Source organism: Canis lupus, chromosome 2 (assembly GCF_003254725.2).
Source record: "Canis lupus dingo isolate Sandy chromosome 2, ASM325472v2, whole genome shotgun sequence".
Taxonomy (NCBI): Eukaryota; Metazoa; Chordata; class Mammalia; order Carnivora; family Canidae; genus Canis; species Canis lupus.
Window position 1 is genome coordinate 11144071 of NC_064244.1, and position 16625 is coordinate 11160695.

General features: G+C 34.6%; 1 protein-coding gene across 5 annotated transcripts in view; it reads right to left on the reverse strand.

The window, feature by feature from the left end:
* Nucleotides 1-16625, reverse strand: part of PLXDC2 (plexin domain containing 2) — a 510869-nt gene that overhangs the window by 59831 nt on the left and 434413 nt on the right. For all 5 annotated transcript variants that reach the window (XM_025464029.3, XM_049097150.1, XM_025464027.3 and 2 more), the window contains 2 exons: nt 9957-10107; nt 8499-8537 (listed from right to left, as the gene is read on the reverse strand). In XM_025464029.3, coding sequence (XP_025319814.1) covers nt 8499-8537; nt 9957-10107 — 190 coding nt within the window. The remainder of the gene's footprint in view (nt 1-8498; nt 8538-9956; nt 10108-16625) is intronic.

Genomic DNA, 16625 nt, shown 5'->3' on the forward strand with positions numbered 1-16625 from the left:
CTGAAATTTTCTTCCCTTTGGTTTTTGTGATAACAGACTCTACTGATTTTCTTGCTATCTCTCTTTGCCATTTTCTAAACAAAACCTTGCATACTCCATTTAGTTCTGTGCTCTTTTCATTTTTATACCATCATTCTGTGATCTCATTCACTCTTGTAACTTCAACTGTCATTTCTATGCTGCTGATGCCTAAATTTATATCTTTTGCTTGTATTTCTCAAGTGAATTTCAGACTTGCATAGAAAAATGCCCACTGGACATCTTCATTTGGATGTTCCACAAATACTTCAACGTCAGTAAGTTCAAATTAAATTCATTGCCTCCATCCAAAACCTCTTCTGGTACTCTTCTGGTACCCCTATTAAACAGTAACATCATCCATCCATATGACTAAGTGCAAGGCCTGGGAGCCATCTTGGTTGCTTTCTATCACATAAATCACACATCCAATCAGATATTAGTTATGTAGCTTCACTTCATTATAAAGTGCTTCCCATGTCCAGTTTCTCTTCTTTATTCCTACTATCAACCATTACTCTGGCCTCTCAGTATTTCTTTTATGGATTACTAGTACAATCTCCTAAGTAGTTTCCTGGCCTCAGGGTTACTCCTTTCCCCTCTGTTCCCCACAATCCCTCAAGAATGACCTATTAAACATGTAAAACTTTTCATGGCACTCTCCTGTCTAAATGATGTCAATGGTTCCCAATATTTCTGGATAAAATTTAGACTCTCTTGCCTGGCATAAAAGGCTATGAGTGCTAAAGCCCCTACTTATCTCTCAATCTCACCATCTTTTACCATCTGTGTACATCTTTACCCTAGCCAAATAAAATGTGGTGACTCTTTAGTTACTCAAAAAGATCTTGATGTCTCATGCTACTGAACTTCTGTCTTTGCTGATCCCTCTGCTGAAGTGTCATTTTTCTGTCCCTTTTCTACACAAATCCTATGTATATTTCAAAACTTGGATCAAGTATCTCTCCTGAGAATCTTTCTCATTATTTTAGCTTTGTTTAAATGACTTTTCTCTGCCTTCACAGCTTTCCCTGAGTCTATTGTACTTTTCACACCACATTTAATTATTGGTTTATTTCTTTATGTCATCCCACTAGTACACTTGCTTCTTTATGGCAAGTACCAGTCTTTTTTTATCTTTGTATCTCCATCATTTACCAATGGGCCAGGCACACAGTATTTAAGAAATGTTTCCTGAATAAATGACATCAAGTCTAATCAAATCAACATAAGAGTTAATTTTCTAGTGACATATATATTAGCAGCACAAGGCAATTAACTATGATCATCACTAGATAAGTCATACTAAAAAATTTGCAATAACTTTTTACACATTTGCCCCAGGAAGGGTAACAAGAAATATTGGGTAACACAAAAACTGCTCTTGAGGCCTCTCATAAATCACAGGTTCCAAAATATAATGGTATATGGGAGCTTCTTTCTTCTAACAAGAGATCCCCAAGGCTAGGTTTCTGACAAAAAGAGGATAGATAGAAAATTATATAGGAGATGAGCACAGAAAAGAAGGTATGTATCAATCAGAGAAAGATATAAAGTAAGACATTTTGTCAATGGCAAATGGAAAGTGTATTTGGAGGTACCTCTTTAAAACCATGTATCCATGTGTCTCCTAAGAGGTTCTGCTTTATCATTTTGTTTTATGTCCTATCCTCAGCACAAACTCTTTAAATTCTATCTACAAATCAACATAAAAAGGAAAAATTATATTCCAAAGTGATTTTCTTTTTCTTTTCCTATGCTGGAAAATGATTTTTAAACTATTAGATTGAACAATGAAATTGCAATTTTTGTAGGTCAAAATGGTAAAAAAACAAAACAACAACAACAAGCAATTTCACATGGTTCAGCAAAATATAGAAAGCGTAATTATCTTTACTAAAATAATTTTGCAACAGCTAAAGTGGACTAATTTTCTATTAATGATATAACAGACATAATGCTTTAGGGTCCCCTATTATTGCTGAGCAAGATGCATTCTCTACATGGATACAGAGATAATTTATTGTCATCAATTGAAATGTTTTATGGGAGTCGTGAGATATAGGTGAGTACCAATGGGTAGATTCAGAGTAAGATATGTCACTTACTTTGGGGACTCTGGCACAAAGAAATAAAGAATTCACTTAATTCCTGATACTCAGAGTGTGGTCTGTGAACTGGTGGTGTCTGCATAATCTGAGAGCTTTTAGAAATGCAATGCCAAGGTTTGGGTTCTATCCTAAAACTACTATAGCAGAAAACACATTTTACTAGACTCCCTCTTCACCTAGTGATTCTGATGCTCCTTAATATTTATGAAGCATTGAATCAAAACACTTGTTCACAGGTCAACTTTACATGGGATCACCTGAAGGGTTAAAAAATATTGATGCCTAAATCCCCGCTCCAGAAGTTCAAATTTAATTGGTTTGAAGAACAGTCTGACCACTGGGGTTTTTATAAACTGGAATAATAAAGTTAGATGAGAATAACCAGGTCATTCTAATGTACAAAAAAAGTTGGGATCCACTACTTTGGATGCAATTTTAGGAAAGAAACTCTTAATCCTAGGGGATATTCAAAATCACATTCTGCAGTATTAGACATTTTCACTATTATGGCACACATATACTTAGAATACACTTAGTGCTACCATGAAAAGTAGCCAAACAAAGCAAAAGATAAAAACCAAATGTCAAGATACTTTACAGTTTTTAGAAACAGAAAGTGATAGATATTCAATAGCCCGTCAAAAGGAAATAACAGTTTCTCTTTCTTTACAAGACTATGATCTATGTGAAAGAAGTAGATGAAAAAAATAGCAAGGGAAGGTGGGGGAAAATGAAAGATATGTTACTTTGATGATTTATGTATTAAAGCCAAAAAACAATTCGACTGAATGATAAATGAAACACTAGACACTTGATCTGTCACTACGGACTAGGTAATAAAAATATAACCTTAGATGTATTCTAGTGAAAAAGTCAGAATAACGTTCTAACATTTTATCTTTGGATGAAAAGTCTCGGGATATGTTCAGAAACAAGAAACTAAACACAACAGAATCAGAATTTAGACCAGCCATTTCATAGTAGCTTATTCAAAGTATATCTATATTTTCTCCTGGAAATCAACCACTTTGCAGATTTGTATCTCAGAATTAACTCAATCATGTTCTGCACACTGCTTAATGTAGCTATTCCAGCATCTCTTTGATGGGAACACCACCTTCTGAGTCAAGAATGCAGCCTTTCAGAAACCAGGTGGAGCAAAAATCATAGCAATATGAATAAATGACAAGCACAGTGCCATCTGCATAATACATTAATGCTCTCTGGAATGCTGTTACATTTATTTTTTATTTTTTTATCATTTTTTTTAGAGAGGGGAAAGAGTGAAAGAGGGGCAGGGGGAAAGGGAGAGAGAGAATCCTATGCAGGCTCCATGTCCAGCAGAGAGCCTGACTTGGAGCTCAATCTCATAACCCAGAGAGCTCATGACTGGAGCTAAAATCAAAAGTTGAATGCTCAACTGACTGAGCCACCCAGGCACCCCTCAGTCAACACATTTTAAATAATAAAAGCAAATCAGAAGATTTTAGAGCTTAAAATAATTTTAACATCTGCAGTGTAGCAGAATGGTACAATTCAATTTGCCCAACTGAGTTGAATCTGGTTGAAGATTTTACTTCTTAATTAAAGGACCCTGCCATTGATCCAACTTGCAAACTTCTTTTCAGCTGTAGATATAATTTTATCCAGCTAGCATCTTGAAGACATTTACATTTCTATTTAGGTGGTGAGTGTCATTTGGAAGCAACCTAATCAAATGCCAAAGAAGGAATTTAATAGTTATACCTACAATAATATATAGCTAGGTCATTCCTTAGAAATGTTACTCCTCTAATAAGTTTTTGCTAGGATTTGGAAACCCAAAGAAGTGATTTTTAAATGTTTGTAATCATTATTCACAGAAATACATATATTTAAAAAACACACTGTAGAAACCCCTTCATGGTAAATTAAACCTGAATTTCTAGAGAAACCTAGAAGCCTGAAAGAATTTTAAATTAGATTTGAACATAAACACAGAGTAGCGCTGTAGTTTGGAGAACATGGCTGTGATTCAGACCACTACTCAGTTACACAGGAGAATCAATGCGTTGTGATTTTGATAGAAATGATAAAATGGAAACTACTGCGTAATCACACAGGAAAACACTTCTAAACACTTATAAGTATCATCGGTTATTACAGATAAGGAAAAATAATATAGTAAGAGTAAGTAAAATCCTTTATGGTGGCATTTCCTTTTTTGGCAGCTTGATTTAAGAGATCTGTACTATAAGAGAACAGTAAGGGGATCCCTGGGTGGCGCAGTGGTTTAGCGCCTGCCTTTGGCCCAGGGCGCGATCCTGGAGACCAGGGATCGAATCCCACATCGGGCTCCCGGTGCATGGAGCCTGCTTCTCCCTCTGCCTATGTCTCTGCCTCTCTCTCTCTCTCTGTGTGTGACTATCATAAATAAATAAAAATTTAAAAAAAAAAGAGAACAGTAATACTGAGAGGTTGTCAGGACTTGGAGTCTGTATTAAGGAATCTCTATTATTAAATAGAGTCACACCCCAGGTGTGCCACATTCTAGCCAGGTAACATAACCCTTCTGTACCTTCATTTCCTCAGCTATAAAGTGAGAATAATAATAGGATCAGCTCACAGGGGTGTTGCATGAATTAAATTAGGTAAATACATTACAGCATTTAGAACACTGCTAAGGAATATAGTAAACACTCAACACAGACTTCTTTTTCCTCCTCTTTTTCTTTTTATCCTCCTCTTCCTCCAACTATTTTTTTTTCTCCTCCAACTATTTGGAGATAGTTGTATAGCTGGAGATAAAATGCTATCTTTAAATTGGCTCTTCTTTTTTTTTAAGATTTATTTATTTATTCATGAGACACACACACATAGAGGCAGAGACATAGGCAGAGGGAGAAGCAGGCTCTATGCAGGGAGTCCGATGTGGGACTTGATCCTGGGACTCCAGGATCATGCCCTGAGCCAAAGGCAGACGCTTAACCACTGAGCCACCCAGAGGTCCCTAAATTGGCTCTTCTAAGTTTTTGTATTCCACCATCCACAATCAATCCATGCTATACCTCACCAAGGGGGGTGTGCACCCATTAGATACCATTCTCTTTGTTTAGGTTTTTTCACGTTCTTGTCTCCAAATTGTACATAGGTCTTAAAATTTCCACTCAACCCTTAAGCCTAATAAAACTTCCCCAACCCAAAAACTAGCCTGAAACTTCCAGAAGCTCTACCTTGTTCTACTCTAAAGGTAGCAGGAAACTCAATTCACAATTGAAGATTCATTATGAGTGATTTAGTAGACTGGAACTCAGTTTGGATGCTGTGAATGAGAAACTCTGTTGTGTGCCTTTGGTGACCAGCTGCTCAGAAGTGTTTTCTACTCTCATATCAAAGATGAATGAAAATCTCCTGGAAAGCGAATGTATAATCATGTCAGCTATGGATTTCACCAGAAAATCAACTATTTTAACCCAAAGAAATGTTCCAGAAAGACTGAGAGCCAAGGCAATCCAATATCTAAAAGCAGCATCATTAGCTTCTAGCTACATACTATTTTGAAAAATGTCATCCTTTTTTTTCCAGAAAAGTACAGACCCTTAAATTAAAATGCTTTTAGAAAAAAAAATGCTTTTACAAACAGCAAATTAAATTAAATTAAATCAAGAAATAAAATGTGCTAAATTTCTTTGCAACAATACATAGCAAATTACAAAAATTTATTAGCCTGCTTTTAAAAAAATTCTCAATAAATGTGAGAAAACATTTACATTAGGCATCCTTTTTCATTATTAGCTCCATCTTGCAAAAATGTTTACCTGGATGGGGAAAGGGAGGACAATTCCGAATTCTGTTTTCAACATGTTTAATCAACTAATCAAGTTAGATTTAAATTGGCAATTCTTCCTTGCATCTTCAAATTCCATAAGATAAAAACAATGAAAGCATGCAATCTTAATGAAGGTACTATAAAAAGTAATGTGTAATTTCCCTTAAGTACGGTTTTGAAAGAACTTTTTTTTTTTTTAAGATTTTATTTATTTACTTGAGAGATTGAGAGAGAGAGAGAGAGAGAGAGAGAGAGAGAGAGAATGGATCCCAGGACCCAGATATCATGACCTGGGCTGAAGACAAATGCTTAATAGACTGACCCACCGAGGTGCCCTGAAGGAACATTTATCTTAATTCTGGTTAGGTTGGTCTGCTCTAACTGTACTTTTAGAAAAAGTGCTTCATAAACAACCCTATACATGAAATGAGTTCCAGTATTTAGACACAGCTAAAGTCTTATTGCAATATTTTGGAATTCTGGGGGATACATGCTGCATGTTAATGATCTAATTATCATCTGAAAAGTCAACAGTCTATTTCTCTAGGATAACAAAAATGAAAAACGTCTTCCATTTACATCAGGAACTTACTTCACTTGACTTGTCAACATCATAAGGTAGTTCTAACGCACTGCATTAAGAAAATCTTCAAAGTTCTAGGATTCTTTGCTTTGCTGCACTAAACAAAACTAAGGATTTTCCTTGGAATAATTGGTAATATTTTAGGGAACGATTTCCCAAAGTGTATTTCACAAAACATTAAGTCCACAAGATGAAACTTATAGAAAGTTTTTATGACCAAATTGTCAAGAAATGCCAGATACTAAATCTTTATCATTATTTTGAAGTTTCTTTAGAATATATGCTCCTTTAAAGCAGGGGATTTGGCTAAGTTTTGTTCACTTATGATGGCTCCAAGCATGTAACAGTGTCCTGCACTTAGGCATTTGGCAGGAATTAATGAATGAATAAACAAACGAACATTAAAAGTTTTGAACAGGAAAGAAACTTCTTTAATTTCCTTTCATCCAGAGTATCTCATAGCTATTTATTCACATGAATCTTTTGAGTTTTCTGTAGCCATTACAGAATATTTATTCTAAATATTTAGAGAAAAGAGAAAAGAAAGCATAGAAATGAAACCACTACCCACCTTAAGAATTAAATGTAACAAATATAACAGAGGTCTCTTGGGAACCTCTCCTCCATTTCATTCATGTCATACTATTCTCCCTCAAATAAGGTAATATCTTACTTTGGTGTTTAAAACTTCTGTTCACATGAAGCTAAGTGCATGTTGCTCTGAGAAATTCTGAACTGGGGAACTCTTAAAGTGCTCTCAAGTGCTAAGATTTTAACTTATTTCTAGTTTGCATATATGTTGCAAATGGTCATCTGTAAACTTATCCATTTATATCATTAATAGAATAATAAGTAAGGAATCAATGAAATAAAACATTAAGAGACAGACCTAAGGCAATGGATAATTGATGTAATAATGATTATATGAAGAGGCTAAGCAGCTTATCTTTCAAATGGTTTGATATTAAATTTAAATATAGATATGGTATATATATCTTATCATACAGTCACCTAAGAAAACATCAAAGTTTTGAAGTATTTGTTACGTATCCCAGGCTGAGTAATTTAGAAAATATTCCCTACTGTTACTAAAAGAAAAAAAATCCCTTAAAAAAAAAATCTCATTTTGACTTACTTACAAAATCAGCTGGGGCTGCAAAAGTAAAACTGTGTCTAGATTAATGTCACAGTGTGGCCACATTTGCATAAAAGAGGTTGCTAAGAAGAGGATCACCTCGCCTTCTTGAGTTGAATAAACAATTAATGATAAAAAAAATCTCTTTTATCAAGATCCAGGAAACTACGATAGAGAAGCACATAAAAGCTAACATAGTTTAATAGAAAAAGAACTACTTTTAAAAGTTTAGGCAATATTTTATATTAGGCAATATTCACAGTCTTATTTCGGTAAAACTTTTCTTCCTCCAATTTTCAAGCACCATTATAGTTAGCTGTCAATTGTCTTAGAAAAATGTGAAGTATGTAACCACCTAAATGTTCTTTTTGCATATTTAATTTTTGTCCCTTGCTTCACATAAAAGATAAAAAGGCCTATGATGTATATTTCCATATTGTTCTATTTCTTAGTTTTATTTATAAAGAATATTGAGTATTCAACTAGAGGGAAAAAAAATCCATTTGAACCTGATACCTGTGCCGTGTAGGTACTCAAAATACAATTAAACTCAGCAATAGTGCAAAAAAGAAGAGCAACATGTGTGGATAAATTTTCACTTAATAATTGGTCATTGGTGTCCCGCAGTTTTACAGGCAAACACACAGATTCGAATTTCATTCCACCATTGAAACCATATCAATTTTCAAGGCAAGCATTAAATTCTTCCCATGTTATATATCAATGGAGATTGAAATACAACCTCACTCTATATTAGAAGCCCACAAATCCTTTTTCATATTTAAACAAATGAAATTAATTAGTATCTAAAGATATTAATAAAAGAAAAATATCAATTCCTACCTCCATTATCTTTTAGATGTAGTGCTATCTTGGTATCATCTGGAAGAGAAATTCAAAGTTATTGTAACAAAAATAATTTTTAATGGTGCATAAATCTGATGACTAATATAATTGTCTACTAATGCCTTTTTATAACAGGAATAGATTTCAATATCTTAGTTAATTTCCAGTGCAATGAGAGCAAAGTGCTAGTTTACATGAGGTAGTACTAAGATTTCTTACTAAGATTGTTAAGATCAAAACCTTAGTAAAGTATTATAAGATTTTTAAGATCTTGGGAAAAGTACAGTTATAATTTTAACTTAAAATGCACTATTTTTAATTTTCTAAAGTAACTTACTGTAATTAAACTCTAGTTATGGCCTTCTTTATTCATTTTAAAAAATCAAAATCAAGAGAATTCCAAATTAACTAGAATAGATCTTTCAATATTTACAAATTTAACTTCAAAAGTTAAATGCTTATTTATTGCTAATAAATATGACCAAAATCATATATGAAAAGACCACGCCCATAATGAACAAAAGGAACAAATCAGCATGCCTTTTTTTAAATTTTCAGTGATTATATTTTAGTCTAAAGAATAATATTCAAATTTAAGGGATATTTTCACAGGGTAGGATTCAACTACAGAAATATTTCACAGGCTATATAAACAACCCAAAATAATATGGATTAAAATATAATGTTGGTTTTAAAAGCAATAGAATGTATTTAGCAGCTGTCCTCATATCATTTTATAACTTTATTCCAGTTAACTTTTTTTCCAATATCCAATTAAATTTCAATTAAAAGCAAAACTTTCAAGTTTAATTTATTATTCAAATGAAAGCAAGGTTTATGACCCTAAATAAGTAAGACCATTTTTTCCCCTCAAAGCTTACTCTTGGCCAACTAGCCTCATTTTTCTCCTTAGGGGTACGACTCAGGATAAATGCCTATATTTTGGCTGATATACCTTCTTCCCCCAATGAGTTGTGCCTATGTATTCTCTAGTATTTTTGTCTTCCCTGGTAGAGGAAATGTTTTTCAAGACAATTTCTGTGACATACACAGTGCCCCTCTATAGATTATAGACAAACACATTTTATTGTCTGTATTAAGGTAAATATTAGAACTGTGTATAAATAGAATTACCTATTTTCTCCATATGCATTTTGCCTTTCTCTCCTATGACTGAAATGTTGAATTCAGTTACAATAAAATTTGGCAATACAAAAGGACATCTCTATTTCTTTTTTAGGGAGGACAAAGAGCCAGGATCATAGTAAAAGCTAAATCTTAATAAAAGGCACTATACATTAAAAGAATCCCAACACATATTTTTATTCCATAATAATTTTGTCTTTTCCCCTTTAGAAATACAATTTGCCAAAGAATTACTTTCCTTCTAGAGAACTACTCCTGCACATGTCAACTTTTCTTCCCTCAGAAAAAGAGCAAAAATATCTAGAGCACCTTCTGTGGGCAGGCTGGTGGGCAGCTGGGATGTCACTGCTCTTCTGGTGGTCGTTAAGGCCCTGAATTTTGTGGTTGTTGCTTGTACAGTTGTGGTGGTTTGAGAAGAACTTTCCATTGGCTCTGTGTTCTCACACATCTTCTCTTTGGACTAATAAGAGAAACAAATGAGAAAACAACTTAAGAGTGATTGTACATGCATTTAAAAAAGTCACATCAAAGAAGTTGGGTTGTGAAACACAAAAGGCTCTCAGATCAAGATGAGGAAGCAGTTATTTTTGTATAGGGCAGTATTTGTAGATTATAATAATTTACAAAGTATACAAAATAGATGAGGAAAAAACTGGATATAGCAAAGCATTTCCACCTTCAGATACTTGGATTTCATCATTCCTGCAGTTAACCTCTCACATTACTCTTTATCTTGCCCTACATTTTATACCAATTTATTTATAAAAGACATGATGTCAAGAGGGAGAAGTTCATACAAGAAGAAAATGTGTGCATAAAGAGAAGATTGAAAACACGGTTAGGGATGTGGAGAAAGAATGCAATTCAAACCGGTAATGTTAAATATTAAAAGTTTGGTAAATGCTCCATATTACTTTATTCTGTCAAAAGGAATCCATCACAGGTTCAAAGAATATTTAAAAGTTTTGTTTTCTTTTATGAACTATTCAAAACCAGCCAAGCAAAAGATTGAATGGCTCTCCTGCAATCATTTAGCTTATTTCTCCCTAGTAGAGCTAGACTGAAGATACCAGGAAAAGATGCATATTTTATTTTTTATTTAGAGCCTGCAAAAATAAATACTCTGACCTTCAGCAGCAACGATCTCCAACACCCAAACTTTTACGGTTTAGAAGCTGCTGTTTGTCCTCACCTCTTTGTTCTTCAAAGGACTCTATCCTGTTGGTAGGTCTTAAGTGGAAGATAACTAGTCTGCACCTGGGCGGTACTCATCTCACTTTTGAAAATTATTACTAAATAAATTCCTTTCTTTTAAATTAAAAACTTTATCTATTCATGAGAGACACACACACACACACAGAGACACACACAGAGAGAGAGAGAGAGAGAGAGAGAGAGAGAGAGAGGCAGAGACATAGGCAGAGGGAGAAGCAGGCTCTCTGCGGGGAGACCAATGCAGGACTCAATCCCAAGATCTGGGGAGCATGCTCTGAGCGGAAGGCAGACTCAATCACTGAGCCACTGGGCATCCTTTAACCAATTCCGTTCTTAAACTTCTATTGTCCTTAATGAAGTACACTGCACTAATCACTAATTCAGCAAAAGTTCCCGAGATGGCTTCCTTTTTTACTAATGGGATATGATACAGGTTTCTTCCTTACTTCAGCTCCCAATATCCTAGGGGTCATTCAATTCTCCAAACATAGGTGCCCACATCTTTTCAGCCCCAGTGGCCGAATGGTCTCCTCGCTAACTCCACATCAGTTATCACCCCCACAGCTGGACCTCATCAGCAGATGGAGATAGTTTTGTTTGAGATCATAGATCCAATTGTCCTCTTTACAGTCTTCCCATATATCTTTTTGCTTCTCCTTTGAATAAACAGGAAGCCCAAGTGCAATGATTTTCACCCTTCAATCTCCTTCCCGCCTCACTTCAACCTCTCTTTTCAATTCCTTCAAATATCTTGCCCTGTTTTGCTTGTTTTTCCACAACACCTTTTCAGAAAATCCCCAATACCGAATGGAGTAAAAAAAAAAAAAAAAAAAAAAAAATTCTGCCTTTTCCCTGCCTGTAACTAAGCCAGGAGCAGCTGGAGGACAATCACAGAGCCTCCCCCACCCCCACTCCGACCACCGGGAGCTCCGTAAATGTACCTCCTGGGCCTCAGTGGGCTTTCCGTGATGCTTGGCAACACTGCCCTGCTTTGCTGGTATCCTCTGCCATCACTGTATCAATTTATTTTTCTTTTCTTTTTTTTTAAAGATTTTATTTATTCATGAGAGACACAGAGAGAGAGAGATGCAGAGACACAGGCAGAGGGAGAAGCAGGCTCCATGCAGAAAGCCTGATGTGGGACTCGATAGGGGACTCCGGGATCACACCCTGGGCAGAAGGGAGGTGTTCAACCACTGAGCCACCCAGGCGTCCCCCTGTCCTATCAATTTCAAACCCTCTCCACTCTACTGAAAACTATAATCCCATAATGCCTCTTCCAGTATTACCCCATGGGCTCACCTTTTATTTCCTTGATAAGAATCATCAGCAAGAACTCTACATTTCTTCACAAATCAGTATCCTTGCTTGAATCTACACCGACCTATCCCTCTTTCTTTCTGTAATAATGGATGGGTCTCAGTATTTTTAGCTATTCTCTCTACCTCTACTCTGGCCCAATTTAGCCCACTTACTCAGGTATGGTGAGTTTGCTCATTTAATATCATCCTTTCTCTTCAATGTTTTCAATCTTGAGTTTTCTACTGCCTTGTTCCCATTAGCACTTAAACACACTCAAGCATGCCCAATCTTATTTTAAAAACTCAGTCCTCCTCCTCCTCCACAATGCATCCTGACGTTCCTCTACTTTTCCTTCCATTCAGTCATACTTCCAGAGAGATTGGTCTGCCCTGGTCTTCACAGACTCTCATTTCCCCCACTTATGAAAATGTATCCAATACAACCTTATTAAAATTTCTTATGCTGGTGGTTCTAATATCTCCTTATGCACAAAATCGTCTTTATTCTTCATATCTCACAGCATGTGACACAGCTGTCCACTTTCTAGTTTTGGGTTCTGTGACACATATTCTCACCAGTTTTCTGATAGCTTTTTATAACTCCTTTATTTCCTTTTTATTTTTGTCTATTATGTGTTCATAGTTCTTATAGATCTTTCTTGACTAATCTTTTTGCTATATGCTTTCTCACTAGCAATTTTCACCCATCATTTCAATTCACATCTTTATGTTGATTTACATAAATCGATACCAACAATACACATCTCTCTTTTGGATTTCTGACCCAAATATTCATCTATTGACTTAACATATGCATGTGGGTGTCACAGACATCTCAAATTCAATACATCTCAAATGGAACTGGCCACATATTATTCTCCCCCTGTGTTTCTATTGTCAAAGACCAGTATTAGCAAACACTCTAATGTTTAAGGTAACATCCTGAACTTGTTTCACTTATAGCAGTAAAGGCAGATTAAAGACTCTAAATGGTCCTCCTTCTACAAAACAAGTAGATTCTGGATAAAATGAATTTATCATTACTAGGATTTGCAGGAAGCAAAGAAAATCTCCAATGGTACATTTTTATTGTCTCTCCCCCAAAACAAAGCAAAAGCTATGTGCTATATAGAGTAAGAGTCTGATACACATTAAGCAAGGTAAAAATGCAGGATTTGCCCAGAGGGCAAGAAATGTTAAAACCCAATAGTGCTTCAAGGAGATCAAGCCTTGTGCCAGCAGGAGATGGCTGAGATAAATCTAAACATCTCCTCTCTATATTAAATAGGGACATATGGTATCCCCTAAAACTCTCAGGTTCTCATCAAACATTCTTTGGTGGAAAATACAATCTATTTAGGTCCCAGGGATTACCATGGAATAAGATCAAATAAAAATGCAATCCTAATTAAAGGACACAAAAAGAACAAGAAAACTGACAAAGTTAGCAAAAACAATGAACAACATATTTAAAATACCCAAATCTTAAGATATTGTGGTCATCCAATATAAGATACATAAAAATTATATATTAAATATTTAAAGAAATAAAAATTCAAATTGAACTAGTAACATAGACTAGAAAAATGTCTTGGCAGATTTAATAAAGTATAAACTTTAAAGTTTTAGAAATGAAAAATACTCTTTTTGACATTATTACTTCAATGAATATGTTTAATAGTGGATTAAACAAGATGAAGACAGAATTAATAAACTGGCAAATTGATTCAGATATCTTGCCCTGTTTTGCTTGTTTTTCCACAACACCTTTTCAGAAAATCCCTACTGTTGATTTGTTTGATTTAAAGAAACTACCCAGGACAACACAGAGAAATAAGAAGATAGATGATATAAAAGAGGAGGTTAAAAGGAAGTGATAAGAAGGTCAAGGCTATCTCCAAAGAGTCCAAAAGGTGAAAATAAAGAGGATGGAGAAAAGTCTGATTAAATACTACGTTACTAAACCTGACACCCAATTGGTTAGAAAACACACATTCTTTTTGAGAACATGTAGATAATTTGCACAAATTGCCCATGTACTATTCCATGAACAAGTTCCAACGAATTTTGAAGATACATATACACAAAAACTAACCAGGAAATAAAAGATTGATTCGGTACCTTAGATTGATAATAGATGTCAACTAAATAAAGTCATGGAGAAAATGAAAAGAGAAGGCAAAATCTGGGGAAGATACATACAACTGGAGATACCAGCTAAGTAAGAATACAACAAAAATAAATAAAAAGGTATAAAGGATAGTAAGAATCAAAACTCTCATTTTATAAAAAGATTTATTTGTTTATTTGAGAGAGAGAGAGAGCAAAAGTGGGAGGGGGATGCCCCCCAAACTATTATTATTTCTAGATTATTACTTCCAAAACTCTCATTATTTCTAGGTGATAAGATTGCTTATGTAGAGAGCCACCAAGTATCTTGATACATATTTTTAAATTAGTAAGAGAGTTTTATAAGGTGGCTATATATCAGACCTATTATGTCTGTTACATACTATCAATGGATATTTACTGTCTGGAATAAAAAGAGAAAGATAATTACTCAATAGAAAAATCACAAAAAGATATGAAGAGGCATCTCACAGAAAAGGAAAGGCAGAAGGAGATACACAGAAGCCAAAAAGAATATGAAAATACATTCAATTTCTTTGATAATTGGTGAAATGCAAATGAAGTTCCTGATAAGATACCATTTTATACCCATTAGATTTGCAGAAATGAAGAAATCTGACAAAATCAGAGTTGTAGGGATCATGAAATAATGGGAGCCTGTTTGAGTTCCAGCATCGTGCTGGTAGTGGAACATGGATAAACTGGAAATAGTTTGACATTATCTTCCAAATTTGAGCATTTACCTAACTCACAATGACTAATTCCATTTTTAGGAATATTAGAGAAACTTGTGTCCATTTGATTCAGGAGATAAGCATAAGACACTTCTGTCAGAAGAAAAATCCTGAAACAAATGTCCATAAACCAAAGACTGAGTGAAGAAAATATGATTGTGAGAATGTAACCTCTAGTAAGGCAGAGTTTGGTAATTTGCTTTGAATTGTCAATTTTTTTCCCCTAACTATTCCATTCTAGTACCTAAAAAAATGCCTGTGACATCTTGGGCATACAATAAGTATTTGGTAAGTGAATGAATGGCATATTTTTAAAAAGATTAAAAAAAAATTTTTGAACCAGTTAGGGGAAGAGAGTTTCTGCTGCTGAGCCCAGAGCCTGAGGTGGGTCTCGATCTCACGATTCTGAGATCATGACCTGAGCCAAAATCAAGAGTCGGATGCTCAATGGACTGAGACATTCAGGTACCTCGTGAATTAATGGTACATTAATAGCATGGAATATATTGCTATGGAAATTAATAAATCACCATCATGGCACCAATACAGATAAGTGTTAAAAACAAAATTCTGAGTGATAAATTAAAAATTCAGAATAGTTTTGTTTGTTTTGAATAGGGAAGGGCACAGATGCAAAGGAGTAGGAGCTAATAGCCAGTTTCATAGTCCCTGGTAATCTCACTCATATATTGAGTAGCATGATCACAGGGCTTCATTTGCTCAATGTGTTTCAGAGTTACATTAATATTATACAGTGTTAAAAAGATTTTTTGAAAGAAAAGGATAAAGAGAATTTTAAAACACTTTCACAGTCTTCATTTCCATTCAGCTACCTAACTACTGATCCTTTCCTCCTTCTCTTCTGTGGTCACCACTCCTTACCCACTGATTTAGGTGAGATCATCAGCATCTCTGGCCAGGGCTATTACTATAGTCAACTTACTGGCTTCTCGCCTCATAACCTATTATTCACCCATAGCTGGGTGATTCTTCCAAAAAGCCATGATTAAAATCCTTTCCTTGCTTTTATATTTCAAATTGAGATATAAGATATACATATAGCAATATATTAGTTTCAAGTGCATGACATAATGATATTTCTATACATTGCAAAATGATTACCGCGGTAAGTCTACTTTACATCTGTCATCATAATTACAAAAAGTTTTTTGTTGTTGTTGTGATGAGGATTTTTAGGGTTTACTCTCAGTAATTTTCAAATTATGTGACAAAGTATTATTAACTATAGTCACAATGTTATACATTAAATCCTTAGGACTTATTTATTTTATAACTGGAAGTTTGCACCTTTTGAGCCCCTCCTATAATTTCTACCCACTCTCACCACTCATCTGTTCTCTATCTATGAGTTTGGGTTTTTTTAAATTTTTTTTTGGTTTTTGTTTTGTTTAGATTCCACAAATAAATGAGATCATACAGTATTTGCCTTTTCTATCTGATTTATTTTATTTAGCATAATGCCCTCAAGATCGTTCCATATTGTGACAAATGGCAAGATTTCCTTCTTTTTATGGCTAAATAATATTCCATTGTATGTATATGTATTTGTGTACATTCATACACATACACTACACTTT